Source organism: Schistocerca piceifrons, chromosome 7, assembly GCF_021461385.2.
Source record: "Schistocerca piceifrons isolate TAMUIC-IGC-003096 chromosome 7, iqSchPice1.1, whole genome shotgun sequence".
Taxonomy (NCBI): Eukaryota; Metazoa; Arthropoda; class Insecta; order Orthoptera; family Acrididae; genus Schistocerca; species Schistocerca piceifrons.
Window position 1 is genome coordinate 217,467,505 of NC_060144.1, and position 16,463 is coordinate 217,483,967.

The 16,463-nt window shown below is 36.4% G+C and overlaps 1 protein-coding gene across 1 annotated transcript in view; it reads left to right on the forward strand.

The window, feature by feature from the left end:
- The window catches only part of LOC124709134 (sodium channel protein para), an 878,324-nt gene that overhangs the window by 527,989 nt on the left and 333,872 nt on the right, over positions 1–16,463 (forward strand). Inside the window, exons 16-19 of the mRNA XM_047240797.1 lie at positions 449–705; positions 910–1,083; positions 1,198–1,360; positions 7,539–7,726. Of these exons, the coding sequence (XP_047096753.1) occupies positions 449–705; positions 910–1,083; positions 1,198–1,360; positions 7,539–7,726 (782 nt within the window). The remainder of the gene's footprint in view (positions 1–448; positions 706–909; positions 1,084–1,197; positions 1,361–7,538; positions 7,727–16,463) is intronic.

Here is a 16,463-nt window from a genome sequence, read left to right on the forward strand (position 1 = left end):
GGCTTGGTCCAACCTTTCAAGTTGACGCCACTTGGACAGCTTGCATGTGAGGAATATTAACTACCTATGACGAAGCCTTTAAATGAAGATCCTTTGACCAGTAAGTGGTGATGAAAGTACCTAGTTACCAGATGATACTTGGAAAAATGGTTTGATGTTTGCAAAGGACAAATGTATGTACTGGAAATCATTGAAAGAAAATAAATTAAACAGCATATCAAAGCTGTCTAACTGTCATTTATAAATTTATGTAGTATTGGATCCAGCATTTTCATGCTGTGCCTCATAGCTATATTTATTTACTTGTGTATGTACAGATGACATTATGAAAGAAATTTTGGTTTCTTTGTGGCTTTCTGTCTTATCATTTGACTTTACTTTTTCATGTTGTTATGATACAAGAGACATTCTTGAAGTAATAATTTCCCTCTGATTTTTTTGTCGGCAGCTGATGATGATGATGATGAAGGTCCTACAGTGAAAGAAAAAATTCTTGCGTTCTGTATTCGTTGCATTGATATCTTCTGTGTATGGGACTGCTGTTGGTTGTGGTTAAAATTCCAAGAATATGTTGCACTCATAGTGTTTGATCCTTTTGTTGAACTCTTCATTACATTGTGCATCGTTGTCAACACACTTTTCATGGCTCTTGATCATCATGACATGAACAAGGACATGGAAAAAGCATTGAAAAGTGGAAATTATGTAAGTCTTAAGAGTATGATAATAATAATTATTATTATTATTATTTTTAGCTAATTGATGTGACATATCTATATTGTTGACAAGAAATATATATATGACTTTGTATCACTAATTTGCTGCTATTTTTTGAAATTATTTTCATAGTAAGATTTCTGAATGATATATTACATGTTAAATATAATAACTTAAAATAAATGCTTGCAGTTCTTCACAGCAACTTTTGCAATTGAAGCAACTTTAAAACTAATTGCCATGAGTCCAAAATATTATTTTCAAGAAGGCTGGAATATTTTTGATTTTATTATTGTGGCTCTGTCTTTATTGGAACTGGGACTTGAAGGAGTTCAAGGCCTGTCAGTGCTCAGGTCATTTCGCCTGGTGAGTAGATTGTATGTAGATTGTATGAGATTTAGAATACTGACCAATTGCTAATAGCTGGATGTGTTCAATATCATTTTAAATCTGGAAGCTGAAATATTTATTTTGTTACAGCTCAGAGTTTTCAAGCTTGCAAAATCATGGCCAACTCTGAATTTGCTAATTTCTATAATGGGTAGAACTGTTGGTGCCTTAGGAAATTTGACCTTTGTGTTATGTATAATTATATTCATCTTTGCTGTTATGGGTATGCAGTTATTTGGTAAGAACTATACAGGTATGTGAAATCATCTTTATTTTGTTGATGCATAGATTTTATTCATGAATTATTAATTATTACATTGATTACTAGATCATGTCATCATTTCTTTTTGTTGTTTATGTAAGTGTTATGTTACAAATTTTACAAACTACTACAAGAATTAAACAGAAATTAATAAAATGTCCAAGCTTAAAAAGATAAATGATTTTTAACTAATAGAAGGACTAAAGGTTAATGTAATTAAGGCACTGAACAATTGAGAGGAAAACAATGTGCTTAAAGTCATCACAAACATTTCTGACATTGTCCTTCTGTGGAGCTAACAGACTAAAATGGTATTTACCACATTTGTACCAAAAGTTAGAAAACTACCTAGATGTAGTGCTGGTCAAAATATCAGGGATTTAAGAAATTTTTATCACTGGTACTTAGCTACCTAATTAGTGGAAGATTTACTGCAGAACCAGCCCATGCACTATTGTCAAGGTTACATTTACAAATCACTTCATAATTTCTTTTGAAATGATTAACAAATATAAAGAAAGATGTGCTGACTGTTACTTTCAGTAGGTAAACTGTTCAGTAAAGCTGATGAGGAGATTCATGAGCTGGAGAAACAAGGAGAAGGAAGAAAGAGAAGTTGAGTAAGAAGTAGTCATTTGTATGCATCTTTATATCACTTGACCTCATGGGTCCTTGTTAAGGTGGCTTCTGAGTAGTATACATACTCCCCTATAATTTCTTTCCAGCAGCGACCTCTGATTCTCTTTCAGTCATAAGAAATGTTATATATAACTAATTACAGAATTTATTGCTTAGCAGTGTTCTAGTCTTGATGTCAGTGCTCTGTCACGTATGTGAATGAGCTTTTCAAAACCTGTAGATGGATCTAGTTTCAGACATCCAGTTATAATTCTACATGAATCGTTTAATGTAATATCAACCTGATGTATATGTGCTGACTGGTACCACACAGGACTGGCATACTCACCTGCTGAAAACACAAGAGCAGGGCTCTTGTTCTCATTGTTTAAGGACGTACACCTCAGTTAGCCCCTGTCAATTTGCAAAGAATGTTGTTTCAAATGGCAAGGTGGTCAGGTAGTGTATTCTGTGTCCTACAGTACAGCTGAAATATTCTAGGAAAACTAATGCTGCAGCTCATGTCCACTTTAATTTTGAGTTTGGTTGCTTCATCCTTGTTTCTCAGTTGAAAAGTGGAACACATACATTTGGGAGGATTGTTATGAGCTGATTCTTTTTATTACATTGAAATAGGGTATTCAGGGTAACAGAGTGGACTTGTTCCACTTCTTTAAATTTTGCAGTCTGTACTGTCAGATGTAGGTAACCAGCACACATATATAATTCTCTTTGTAAGGTTGGCCTTTAGCAGAAATGTTCAAAAAATTGATGACAGGATGCTGCCCTGGAAGATACTATGTATTGTCTGTTTACTAAGGCCTACCACAAAGCTATAACCAACAGTAATTTTATAAAATTTGCAGAGCAGAGTCTGATGGTGTAATTTGTTGTATGTAGCTGATAAATCAATGAAAATGACTCCTACCGTATTTTTGCTTTCAATTTGAGCTTTGAAGTGCTGGATCAAACTCTGTATTCGGCCTGATGTGGTATAAGAAGTGTATAAATTTTAGAAGCTGTCCCAGCACATACCATCCTCTCTTACAATTTATACAGATGACAAAGCACTGAAATTGGTCTGCAGCTCTTGAGATCACTTTTGCCTATCTTTGATTTTTAGAAAGACAGTAATTTACACGTGCAACTTTATTGTGTTGTATCATTATTAGTCACCAGGCATTTGCTACTGATCAACAAAATATTTCAGTCAAATGACTAACAGCCTCAGAGGCACCATCAATAGTTGTTGGCTGTGTACCCAAACATAAGGAAAACAATGCAAAACATATATTTTGATTTGATGTTTGCTTTGACATTTAAATTGATAGGGAACATTGACTGATTGGTACACTGAAGTTTAGTGTACAAATAAGCAACTGGACTGTCAGTGACTATGTCACACTGTTCATTTTAAGTTGTTGATTATGTTGTGACTTTTGGACTAACAAATGTAGCACTTTCATATTGTCCATGGGGCCATGGTACAATTCCAGGAGCTATTGATCACTTCTGGGAGCACTGTAGATAGTCAGTGGTAATCCACTGCCCAGAGATCTTTTCACGTAAATGGTTGATGATGGGTTTTTACCCATGGGTATCTATTAAACGTAGTACTGTAGAGCTCAAGCAAGATAACTTGTCCCCTGCACAGAAACGCATTCTTGTTCTGATTGCTAGATGAGTTTATCCCTCAAAGCGGCAGACACTCAGTTTGCTGATGGCCCATTATGTACAAAACATTCTCTGCCTGCTTAGGCATAGGCAGAGCTACTCTGCAAGAATGGAGGCTTACAAATGCTGGATGCTCTGCAATCTTTCCCATGTGAATTTAAAGAAACCAGTCAATAAAAAAATAAATAAATAGAAATTTATTCTTTCAGATCTCATAGCCTTATTTGTCAGCTTCATCTGTCATTTCATTACTCATCATAGTTATTGTGATATTTCACAATTAAATAAACTATTGTCTGGAATTTGAATAGTTTGTAATGAAAAATTGAGATTGCTATGAGTTTGTGTTTTGTGCATGTTAAGTCATATTTTGCTGTGTGTGAAATGTAGGTAACATATTGAATTTTTCTTTAAACTTGAGATGAGATCTATATCTATCTCAAATCTTGAGGAAATGGATTTTATGTAATGGACTCACTTCTGCCCACACATACATGAAATAGAGTGAAGTGAAATATTAGTAACATCCCTCATATCTCATAAAAATGGCTTGAGACACCAAAACTAGTTTCTGGCAAATGATAGCATACGAAGCAGTGACTGTTTTGCAATGTATCTATTAATATATAAAAGGAACTACAGATTTTTTCAAAGAAATAATGTAATTGTTTTCAGGGCCACTGACAGCTGGTGAAATGAGAATTAGTTTGGGTTTGCAACAACATAAGTGAAGAAATTATACTTTTACGTTTATACCAGGAATGACCTTTTTCATAACCTATTGACCTGATTTGTCCTGAAATATTTGTGTAATACCAGGCATGTCAGGATTCTGCCTTAATTGCAACCCCATTAGCATATTAGTTAGGTGAAAAATTGTGTAAACCCCACTATATTTTGGTAGAAGAACCTAATTTTAACATGGCAAGAAGAAAAAGAAACGAAGGTTCACAATTCAGGCAAAACTGAATCACTCCTTCTGTTGCAGTTTCACCATAATCCTGTAACTCATTGTGTTTACAGTAATAAACAGTTGACTTGTTGAATTATTGGTTGTACTGACATTACCTCTTAATATGATTGTTTGAAAACTCGCTAGCTGTAGCTTAGAAATTCTGTGAGAAAGGCATTTGTATGAAAGCTTCAGCTGTAGAACTACACCGTCCCACTATGCTGTTCTGTCACTAGGGAACTCCCACCATTACCATCTTCCCCATCCTTGTTGCACCATCTGTGCAGTGAGGCACCAAGTAATTTTGTAGGTGCACTCTACTATCAGGGTTTAATATGATTTTGTGAACATGAATAGACCCTGAACTCTGGGAAACTGATTGTGGATATTATATCATGATAATTCACTGGTTCATACATCAGTTTTGTTTTTTGTGTGAAACATCATACCATGGGTTACACCCCTTCTTCTTCTGACTTGGCCCCAAAATATATCTCTGTGAGCTCCAAACTAACAACCATAATGAAAGAACATTGTTTTCAAAGTGTAGAAAAGGTGCAATGAAGTTTTGTGGGAGAATTTCACATCATTTTAAAGAATGTATTCCTGCAATTTCAGAAGGTTTCAAACCATTGTGATCAACTTTTGAATCATTCAAAAATGCAGTTGAAAACAGAAATGTGTACTCATCTTAAGTAATAGATGTTAATCATCAATCTTAAAATGTAACTCTACATGTTATTGTCTTGGTGTGCAAATGAATGATGCAGATTTTGAAGTCTATCATAAACACATATGTTGATCCTTATTACCTAATTAATGTATTAGATGGAGGCAGCTGAAGAATTGTCATACCTATTCAGAAGTAATTTTTTTAAACTCTTTCACACACCCATGCCACATAAATTTTACAGAATTCTGGGATAGAAATGCATTTTAAAGTGTCATATTCTAATTCTCATTTATATTCCTGGTCACTGATCAGTGACACTACTATGCAATGAGTTGCTATCTTCAATCCTTCCACTGTTTGTACAGTTTTTAATTTGCAAGATAAATCACCAGAAAAATAAGAAAAGATATTAATTGAGATGAAATTTAGATGCAGTATCTATAAGTGAAGAACTTGACTCAGAAAAGGAGACATAATTCATTCAAATACAAATCAGTAAAGTGCTTGGAGAGGAAATTCAGATTAGTTTGCAACTCCTAATTGTTACAAATTTAATCAGTGGAAACTGGAAATTCTGTGGATATATCTGAGGTCAGGGGAGAAAAACCCCATGAAAGTGACAGAGAAGTATTTAACTCTTAATTGTTGGACTGTATGTTAACACCCACCATGAGTGACATGCACAGGTAATATCATTAAGAAAGTGAGAGATGATGGCATCTGTTTTATGGGTCTACTTTCTTATAATATGCACATCTCCCCCTGGAGGACACCTCCACAACCTGAATTATTCCCCAGTGGCAGGATGCACCATTTCTAGTGATTTATAATATGCTTGTACTCCACCAGTAACATGTACTGTGCATAACTTATCACTCGAGATCATCTTCAAATATCTAATGGTGATGTTACTGTACCCACGCAAGTATGTGTTCCCGGTGGTTTGTAGTGAGGATACCTGCCCCAGAGCCAGGACATGGTTCTGGATTGTATGACTGCTTACAAGTAATTGTTTTCTAACATTGAAGTGGTACTTGATTTTCTGTACTGGGCGTTATCTGCTAAATAATAAAATCTGTAAAATAATGGAAAGGCAACCACTTACCTATAATGGACTGATGTGTGGCACACAGGAACACATAACAGAAAACAGTATTCACAGTACCTTTCAACCATTTGCTCTTTCTTTAATAAACACACACACACACACACACACACACACACACAAAAATGCACTGTCCCGCTTTGTCTATGTGGTTGTGTATGTGAATGTGTGTACTTGTAATAGAGAAAGAGCAAGAGGTCAAAAGCTAGTGTGAATACTATTTTCTGTTATTGTTTATATTTGCACGCACTAGTCTGCTGTTTGTGTCTGGTTATGATTCTTTTATTTTACATATCTTTCCATCCAGTATTAAACTCTGTGATAGTTGATAGGAGTGTTTCACAAATAATTAGTTGTCAGCAGTAATAGACTTTTTCAGTGCTGCAGATTTTTTTACCTGAGAGGCACTTACATGATGTACACTTAATATAGTTGCACATGGAGAATTCTGTTCCTATGTGACCTTGGAGATGCAGTATACCATGTGATGGGCACCCATTGATGTCGTGTGTCCCTATGTATCCTGCGATAACAGCCAGTTGTGCATGAAAGTATATACCATTCCCCTCTGACTAATATTCTATTACAACTTACAGACTGTAAGAATATTTGACTTATAAGAAAGCAAGTGATCTAGCTTTGGAACTTAATGCTTTCAAATTCAAAGTTTATGATAGTTTTGGGCCATAAGTTTTGATGTTTCATTTTGATAATGTCAAGTTATTTTTATGGTGAGAATTTTGCAAAATACTTTATGAATTTCTAGCTGGACATTTTACTACTGATATTCTCTCTCTCTCTCTCTTTCTCTTTCTCTTTCTCTTTCTCCCCTGCCTCTTCCATCCCTCTCCCAGTGCCGATACATTTGTGTACCGAATTCAACTTCTGTTTGGGCTTACTTTCATTGTTGTAGTGTGATGGAAGATACTAGAGTAATAGATTATCATTTTTGATTATGTTAGAAACTTCTTGTGATTCCCATCTTTTTATACTATGTTCATTAAGTGGAACAATGAGGTAAAACTGAACGATGGTTTTGTAAATCAGCATGTCTTTTCCCATTTTACATAAATTTTCTGTATTTAGCCACCTTTCACATTGTTTTATAACAATTCTTGACTTTGTTATATGTCTAATGTTTCAACAGATTATGTGGAAAGATTTCCAGACCAGGATTTACCCAGATGGAACTTCACAGACTTCATGCATTCCTTCATGATTGTATTTCGTGTACTGTGTGGAGAATGGATAGAATCCATGTGGGATTGTATGCTTGTTGGAGACTGGTCATGTATACCCTTCTTTTTGGCCACAGTTGTAATTGGAAACTTAGTTGTAAGTTGATATGAAATCACTCTCTAATTTAGAGATTAGTAATGTAGATGACACAGCAGTCTTCTAATTAGTATTTATTTAATGTTACAAATAACAGTAGCCAGTAAGTACTATATATAAAAAGTAACAAAAACAGCTTATGGAATTATTGATACATTCTGAATTACTGCAAGAAGATAACAGTAAAATGTTACCAGGCACACAATAAAAAAATTACTGAAGTATTTCTTCTTCTTAGTATTTTTTTAAAAACATTTTTAGTAATAACAGGTCAAGCAACTACTTAATAAACACAAAATTATTAGTATTAGTAATTTATTTATCTAAGGACTATTTTACAGCAGTAAATGATATTTCATTTTAATATGAGAAAATATACAATTCATATATATGTGTGTAACAATAACAGGACAGGCTTTGTTGAAAGTATTATCGTAGCATTTTCTTGAAATGATTTAGGAAGATCACAGAAAACTTAAATCAGGGGTGTTGAAAACAACCTGAGCCTCCCACTATCATCAGTGTCCAAAGAAATGCATTACCTCATTCAGTTATCCCTAATGTACAGTTCTGTTATATTTCGTACATAATTGGGATAAGGTAGCCTAACCCTTGACCAGGCACACCATTTCTCATAATATGAGTGGGCATGGTGGGTACTTTGTATCCATGTAAAGAATAGCTGCATTTTTACCACTGTAAACATGTGTTAAACAATGGTAAAATAGACTTCGATTATATGAGCTAAATCACTGTTAAAATAAACAATAATAAAATAACCTTTCATAACATCACTCCATTGCTACACACAAGTGATAGTAATGATCCATTCAAAGGTTTAAACAGTGCAGTTGCATCAGATCCCTGCCAACCATTTATTGGATTACTAATTATCTCATAAATAACTGCCTCATTGTCGGATTGTATGGCTACTTCAGAATGTAGGTAATTTTCTTCCATGCATCATAAATTCTTTTCTCACCTACCTCACTGTTTATTTTTGTTACTACTGCTCACTTGGATGTATGACAATACAACTTATCACTTTTATAGCTGAAGCAGTAATGATGGAATAGGCACACACTCAGAATTGTAAAACAATAGTGGAATGTTATCAGACAATTTTTTTTGTGATTGGAGCCCTTTATACATAGGCACGCTCACTCGAGGGTTAATAACATGAAAAATAATTATACAATGGTGATACCCAGGCACACTCACTCGAGGGTTAATAACATGAAAAATAATTATACAATGGTGATTAGTATCTCAGTACTTATCACTGTACACACTACATACACTTCATATGGCTTTAGGATCATTACCACCTCTGTTTCATCTTCATGTGTCCCCTTCTTCTTGTTTCAAAATCTGAGTTGGCATTCCCTCATAATACGTCATATGCTGAACACAGAAAAAAGGTAAGACTTTAGTATCAATCTACCAATCTTGGGTGACAATTTTGCTGTAAAATGCATTTTGTTGTTCCTACATATTATCATGTGTGAGAGGTGTTCTAGTTTTCACTTTTCAAATCATCTTTAGTTGTGTAGTAGGCATTATTTAAGAGGTACTCTTTGACTGCCTTTTTAAATGAATGTATTGTAGTTATCTATTTCAACTCCTTCACCAAATATTATACAAATTGGTGCTTGTAATTTTCTATTTGTTTTTCCTTGAAAATGTAGATCCACACTGGTTTTTTTCCATGACAATGTTTAGAACTAATTGTGACACACTAATGTTTTTCCTGGTGTGCACAATAGATTGACAGATGAACTTACTTCTTGCAATTAGGATACCCAATTTTCAAAAATATTTCTGTGTAGCAAACACAGCTACTGCTTTTTGTTATTCTTATGTCTATTTTCTGCAACTTGAAATTTTGACCACGTCTTGTGCATTTGGTCACCAGAAAAATGTTCCATACATAAGAGTTGAGAATTGTGGCTGTTACACACTGTTGATAGGACCCTAAGGACATAAAATGCTGAGGACTTTCGTCTTTGCCAGTATCATGGTGTGTACATTCTTTGTCAGTTAAGAATCATATTCATCCCCAAAAACACTGTGTTTGCTCCTTAATCTATACATAATCATTTATGTTTGCTGTGACCAAGTTGTTATTCCTCTTTAAACTGAAATTTGTATTATGTGTTTTCTTTATGCTCAAGGTTAATCTTTACCCAACAGAAGAAGGGAAATCATCTACACAGATTTTAATTTGTGTATGACAAACTTCATCTTGACAGTATTCTATAGCAGGGTAGGGGTGGAGAAAGGTGTAGTACTGCTTGTGGGAGCATGCAGGGATGGGATGGGGACAGGATAGTGTTGCTAGATGCTGCTTTGGTGGTTTGAGAGAAAGGGGGAGTTGGAAAGGAGGAAAATAGAGGAGGGGAAAAAGACTTGTGGGGGTATTGGTGAAATAAGACTATTTAGTGCTGAAACCAGAGCAGAGAAGGGTTGGGTGATGGACAGAGATGAATGTTGGTTGAGACAAGGAGAGTTATTGGAGCCTAGGATATATTTCAGTAAGAGTTTCCATCTATGCAGTTCAGAAAAGCTGGTGTTAGAAAAGATCCAGATGGCACAGGCTGTGAAGCAGTTATTGATGTGAACCATGTTGTGTTGGGCAGCTTGTTCACAAAAATTGTTGTCCAGGTGTCTCTTGGTCACAGTTTGTTGGTGGCAATTCATGCTGACAGATGGCTTGTTGGTTGTCCTGTCTGTGTAGAAAGCAGCACAGTGGTTGCAGTTTAGCTTTATGTTACGTGACTGCTTTCACAGCTAGTCCTGCCTGTAATGGGATAGGTGATGTCTGTGACTAGATTTGAGTAGGTGGTGGTGGGAGGATGTATGGGACATATCTTGCATCTAGGTCTGTGGCAGGGATATGAGATATGAGGCAAGGGGTTGGGAGAGGGGGTGGAGTACGGATGGACAAGGATATTGCTTATGTTCAGTGGGTGGTGGAATAACACTGTGGGAGAAGTGGGAAGGATAGTGGATAGGATATTCCTCTTTTCAGGGCACAGCAAGAGGTAGTCAAACCCTGACAGTGACTGATTCAGTTGCTCATGTTCTGGGTGGTACTGAGTTATGAGGGAAGTGGGAGATGGCAAGTGACTGGAAGGACGGGGCATAGGATATCTGTTATTATACAGAAAGTTTGAATAAAACCCCTTCAAACACAACTTTTTTGGCTTTTTCTGAAGTACATGATGCATTTCAGACCCTCTGGATCCATCTTCATGTGCAAATCATCTTATATGTAATTTACATTCACTCGTGAGTGAAGTAAAATGTATTCTGCTGAAATGTTTGAGTTCAGCTACTTATGCTATTAGGGTCATTGCAAATTTTGGCGATATACATCTCAGTAAATTAGTTTACCACGCCTATTTTCATTCTCTGCTTTCGTATGGCATCGTATTCTGAGGTAACTCATCATTGAGTAAAAGAATGTTCATTGCGCAAAAGCGTGTAATCAGAATAATTGCTGGAGCTCATCCAAGATCACCCTGCAGACACTTATTTAAAGAGCTAGGGATCTTTGCTGTAGCTTCACAATATATATATTCGCTTATGAAATTTGTTATTAACAATCCAAACGAATTGAAAAGTAATAGCAGTGTACATGGCTACAACACTAGGAGAAAGGATGATCTTCACTACTCGAGGTTAAATCTAACTTTGGCTCAGAAGGGGATAAATTATGCTGCCACAAAAGTCTTTGGTCACTTACCTAATAGCATCAAAAGTTGAATTTTTGGATGTAGTAAGTGGGTGATTTCCTCACCAAAAAAAGTGTCATGTAATATTGTGTGTAATGTAATATCTTGTATAGACACCTTTTATTAACCTGACATATTCCACATCATTATGAAGTGTCATATTCATGATCTATGGAACAAGTACTAATCTAATCTTATCTAATCAAATTTTCATGAATTGGATGTTAGGTATGCTGAAGATTAGATGGGTAGATCACATAACTAATGAGGAGGTATTGAATAGAATTGGGGAGAAGAGGAGCTTGTGGCTCAACTTGACTAGAAGAAGGGATTGGTTGGTAGGACATGTTCTGAGATATCGAGGGATTACCAGTTTAGTATTGGATGGCAGTGTGGAGGGTAAAAATCATAGAGGGAGACCAAGAGATGAATACACTAAGCAGATTCAGAAGGATGTAGGCTGCAGTAGGTACTGGGAGATGAAGAAGCGTGCACAGGATAGAGTATCATGGAGAGCTGCATCAAACCTGTCTCAGGACTGAAGACCACAACAACAACAACAGCTGTTAGGTGTCATATTTCGTGAATCAAGTTTGAGTGTCTCTGTACAAGTTTGGGAAGGTAATTCTGCCTATGCAGGCCTCAGTGAAACCCTTGGTACATTTGGAGAGGGACACCTCATCACCACAGATGTGGCAGCCATGGAAGGCTAGGCTGTATGGAAGGGACTTCTTGTTATGGAATGGGTGGCAGCTGTCAAAGTATGTATTGCTCATGGTTGGTAGGTTTGATATGGACAGAGGTACTGATGTAGATGTCTTTGAGGTGGAGGTCAACATCGAGGAAGGTGGCTTGTTGGCCTGAGAGGACCAGTTGAAGCAAATGGAGGAGAAGGTGTTAAGGTTCTGGAGGAATGTGGATAGGGTGTCCTCAGCCTCTGTCCAGACCATGAACATGTCATCTGTGAATCTGAACAAGGTGAGGGGTTTGGGTTTCTGGGTGGTTAGGAAGGATTCCTGTAGATGGTCCATGAATAGGTTGGCATAGGATGGTGCCATGTGAGTAACAATTTCTGTGCCATGGATGTGTTCCTATGTGATGCCTTCAAAGATGGAGTAATTTTGGTTGAGGATTTAGTTGGTCATGGTGACCAGGAAGGGGGTTATAGGTTTAGAATCAGCAATCTTGATTTTGCATTGTCTGAACTTTCTTACATAATCTGCCTATTGTCTCTGTATGTATCATTTTAATTTTGAAGGATACTGAACTTCTTGTGTAATTGAATCTAGTATACCTACCTATTCTTGAAAGTTTAGTCTCATAATTTGCATTTCAGTTTTTCTGTGTGGCAATCCCCTACCTTTCTAGCTTTATATCTGATTTTACACTGTGTTTTATGAGCTATAGTCACTTAAAATTCAAAGTGGCTTTGGCTCTTACACCCTTCTATTTTGTACGACAAAATTTTTCATATTCATTTTTAGTTTAGTATGGTCTTCCCAAGTCCATTTTCTAAAATTCTGTTATAAAAATATGTTAAGAATAAGCTTGTTGTTTCCCACAGCTAATTCTACTAGTGTACCAACACTTGCATTTGTGGCATCATCTCTGAAATTTTCCCCTGAAGACTTATTCTTCAATTTGCACCCCATTTCCTTATTAAAAATCTATCAGTGTCATCTTTTAGAGGAATTTCTTCCCATTCTGTAACATTTTGTAAAGGCTTTCTTCTTCCATTTCTGAATGTGAGGATACTACTGCATAGACATAATAATTTTCAGTAAGTATCTTTTATTTATTTTCAAAACAATTCTGACTGTACTGTTTGAGGAGTCAAACAAACCTTTAAACATTTGTGCTGCTGTTCTTTGTAAACATGCAATATTCCCAGTTTGTTGTATCTGGTATGTGTCCCAAACACTTCAGCAATTTTCTGAAATGGATCAGCCTTGAACCAGACAACACACGCAAATTTTCACACTCTTCTAAAGATAAGTTATTTAGATTGTGATAACAGTCAGTCTAGTACAGATTAGTCACTAAATACGTGCATTAATGAGTTTTTTTAAGCTTACTATTGTTAAAGGTTTCACTTTTCTTTAGGCGTTATTCCAGAAAATGCAAAAATATCATAAAGTTTGGTGTGTTTACATTTTGTGCAATAAACTTATAGAATCTCATTTAATTGGTCTGTTTTTCCTTCCAGCAATTTGAGGAGAATGTATCCATTCATTATTAAGTTCATATTTTCAGAAAGTAATGTAAATCTTAAATTGTTTGATTTAGGAACTTTTTCACCAACAGTTTGTTTACATATAGTTTGCATACATTGAATTTACATTAAAGGTTACATTCTATTGAAATTAAGTTAAATAAGTGCTGAGTTCTTATTGTAAGCAGAAATAATTAACTAATTACATTATATCATACACCTGAAGTGCTAACCTGTAGACCGAAGTTTTGAAGCTCATAAATAATGAAAATTCATGATATTATGGAAAGAATAGCTTCTGCTCACTATGAGTGATGAGTTGCAGATAGGCACAACAAAAAAGACTTTCAGAAAGTAAGCTTATGGCCAACAATGTCATCATCAGAAACACACACACACACACACACACACACACACACACACACACACAGTCAGAGAGAGAGAGAGAGAGAGAGAGAGAGAGAGAGAGAGAGAGAGAGAGAGAAATGCAACTCACCCACACATGATCACAGTCTCAGGCTGCTGAGCTCATTAAAAAAATGATTTGGTTCTATTTTTTTAATATCATGGGAAATGGGCAAAAGTAACAGGCAGTGGCCAAAAGAGAACAGCTATACAATGTCTTCATCTACATGTAAGCATATAGTAATGAATAAATTTGACTTGTTACCTGAAGTAGAGGGGGAAGAGCCGCATTCATCTGTAGATCACAGCTGGGTGCAGCAGTCTACTAACAAAGAAAGTAAGTGTAGGATGCTACCAAAAGAGAACAGTAAGAAAAAGAGTCTTGCTGCTAGATAGTAACCATAGGAAGCGTGTAGGCCAGGTGATACAGGGCATATCAGGAAAAGGGTACCAGGTCACAAGTCTTGTGAAGCCAAGTGCTAGCCTCAGCCAGATGACAGAGGACATAGGGAATTTGAGAACAGATTTTGACAAAGAGGATCAGGTTATTGCAGTAGGTGGACGAGCATCAGGGGTGACCTGGATGAAACAGGAGTATCAACTGCATACACAAATGTGACTTTTGTGGAGGTACTACAGCACCATGACAAGTTCTGGATTAACACTGGATAGGTATGTGCCCAGTAGAACAGTTCATAATAGGAGGGACCCTCCATGGTATGCAGACACAGTCAAGAAACTTCTAACAAATTACTGCATAATAGGTGTGAAACAAAATATAGGACTCTAGATAGAGAGCTGCTGAATGAAATGCATTTTGCTGTCAAGAGAGCAATGCATGAAGACTTCAGTGACTACCATAGCAGAATATTGTCAAATAATCTTTCACAAAACCCAGAGAAATTCTGGTCATTTGTAAAGACGGTTAGCAGCACCGAAGTTAGTGTCCAGTCACTTTCGAATGAGACAGAAGCTGAAATTGATGGTAGCAAAGCAAAAGTGAAAACGCTTAACTCCATTTTCAAATGTTCCTTTACATGGAAAAAAGCAGCAGAATTACCCCAATTTAATCTCTGTACTACTGAAAAGATGAGTGTAATCAGTATGAGTGTCAATGGTATTGAGAAACAGCTGAAATTTTTGAAACTCGACAAAGCCACAGAGCCCAATCCCTATCAGTACCTATACTGAATTTGCAGCTGAGCTAACTCCTCTTCTAACTATAATCTACTGTAGATCCCTTGAAAAAAAAACTGTGGCCAGTGGTTGGAAGAAAGCACAGATCACGTATGTTTACAAGAAGAGTAGTAGAAGTGATCCACAAAACTACCACCCAATTTCCTTGATGTGATTTGTTGTAGAATCTTAGGACATATATTCTGAGCTGATACGTAATGAGGTGTCTCATACACAATGATCCCCACCATGCAAACCTGCGCGGATTCCGAAAACATCAATCATGCAAAACTGAACTCACACTTTTCTCACATGGCATAATGGAACCTTTGGATGGCAGTCAGGTAGATGCAGTATGTCTTGACATCTGGAGAGCATTTGACTCATTGCCACCTCTATGCTTATTGTCAGAAGTATGATCATATAGTGTACCAGCAAATTTTGTGACTGAATTAAGGATTTTTTTTGTAGCAGGGGTTGCAGCAGGTTGTCTTGAATGGAGAGTCATCGTCAGATGTAGAAGTAACTTTGGGTTTGCCCTAGGGAAGTATGTTGGACCCTTGCTGTTCATGTTGTATATTAATCACCTCACAGACAGTATTAATAGTAAGCTCAGACTTTTTGAAAATGATGTAGTTATCTGTAATGAAGTACTGTCCAAAATACGTTGCATAAATATTCAGTCAGATCTTGATAAGATTTCAAAGCAGTGCAGAGTTTGACAGCTTGTTTTAAATAGTCAGAAATGAAAAATTGTGCAGTTCACAAAATGAAAAAACATAGTATCCTGTGGCTAAAATCAGTAGCGGTTGCTGTGTAAGAGCACAAGAGCATGTGAACACCCTAACTTTTGACATGTTGCTGATTTGTCGGCTATTTATCTTTGAATGCTGTCAGAAGTAATGTAGGTGCAGTACTCTGAAATACACTGCACTAAATCTACCGCACTGTACTACATATTGCTCTACTAGACTTGGCGAAACCCGGCATCACGGTCCTGAGCACAGCTTCACTCATGCACATTTGATGAGCTTCTGTGTGTGCACAACTGGCGTGACAAAATTGCCTTATGGGCCACATACATACAGTTTTGATAAAGAATGTGCACATTTCATGGCGTGCACTGCTAATTCCTACCACTCAACTACTGGTTTATGTCAGTACCACCAGATGATAGCACACTGCAGCAGACGTGTATCTACATTCA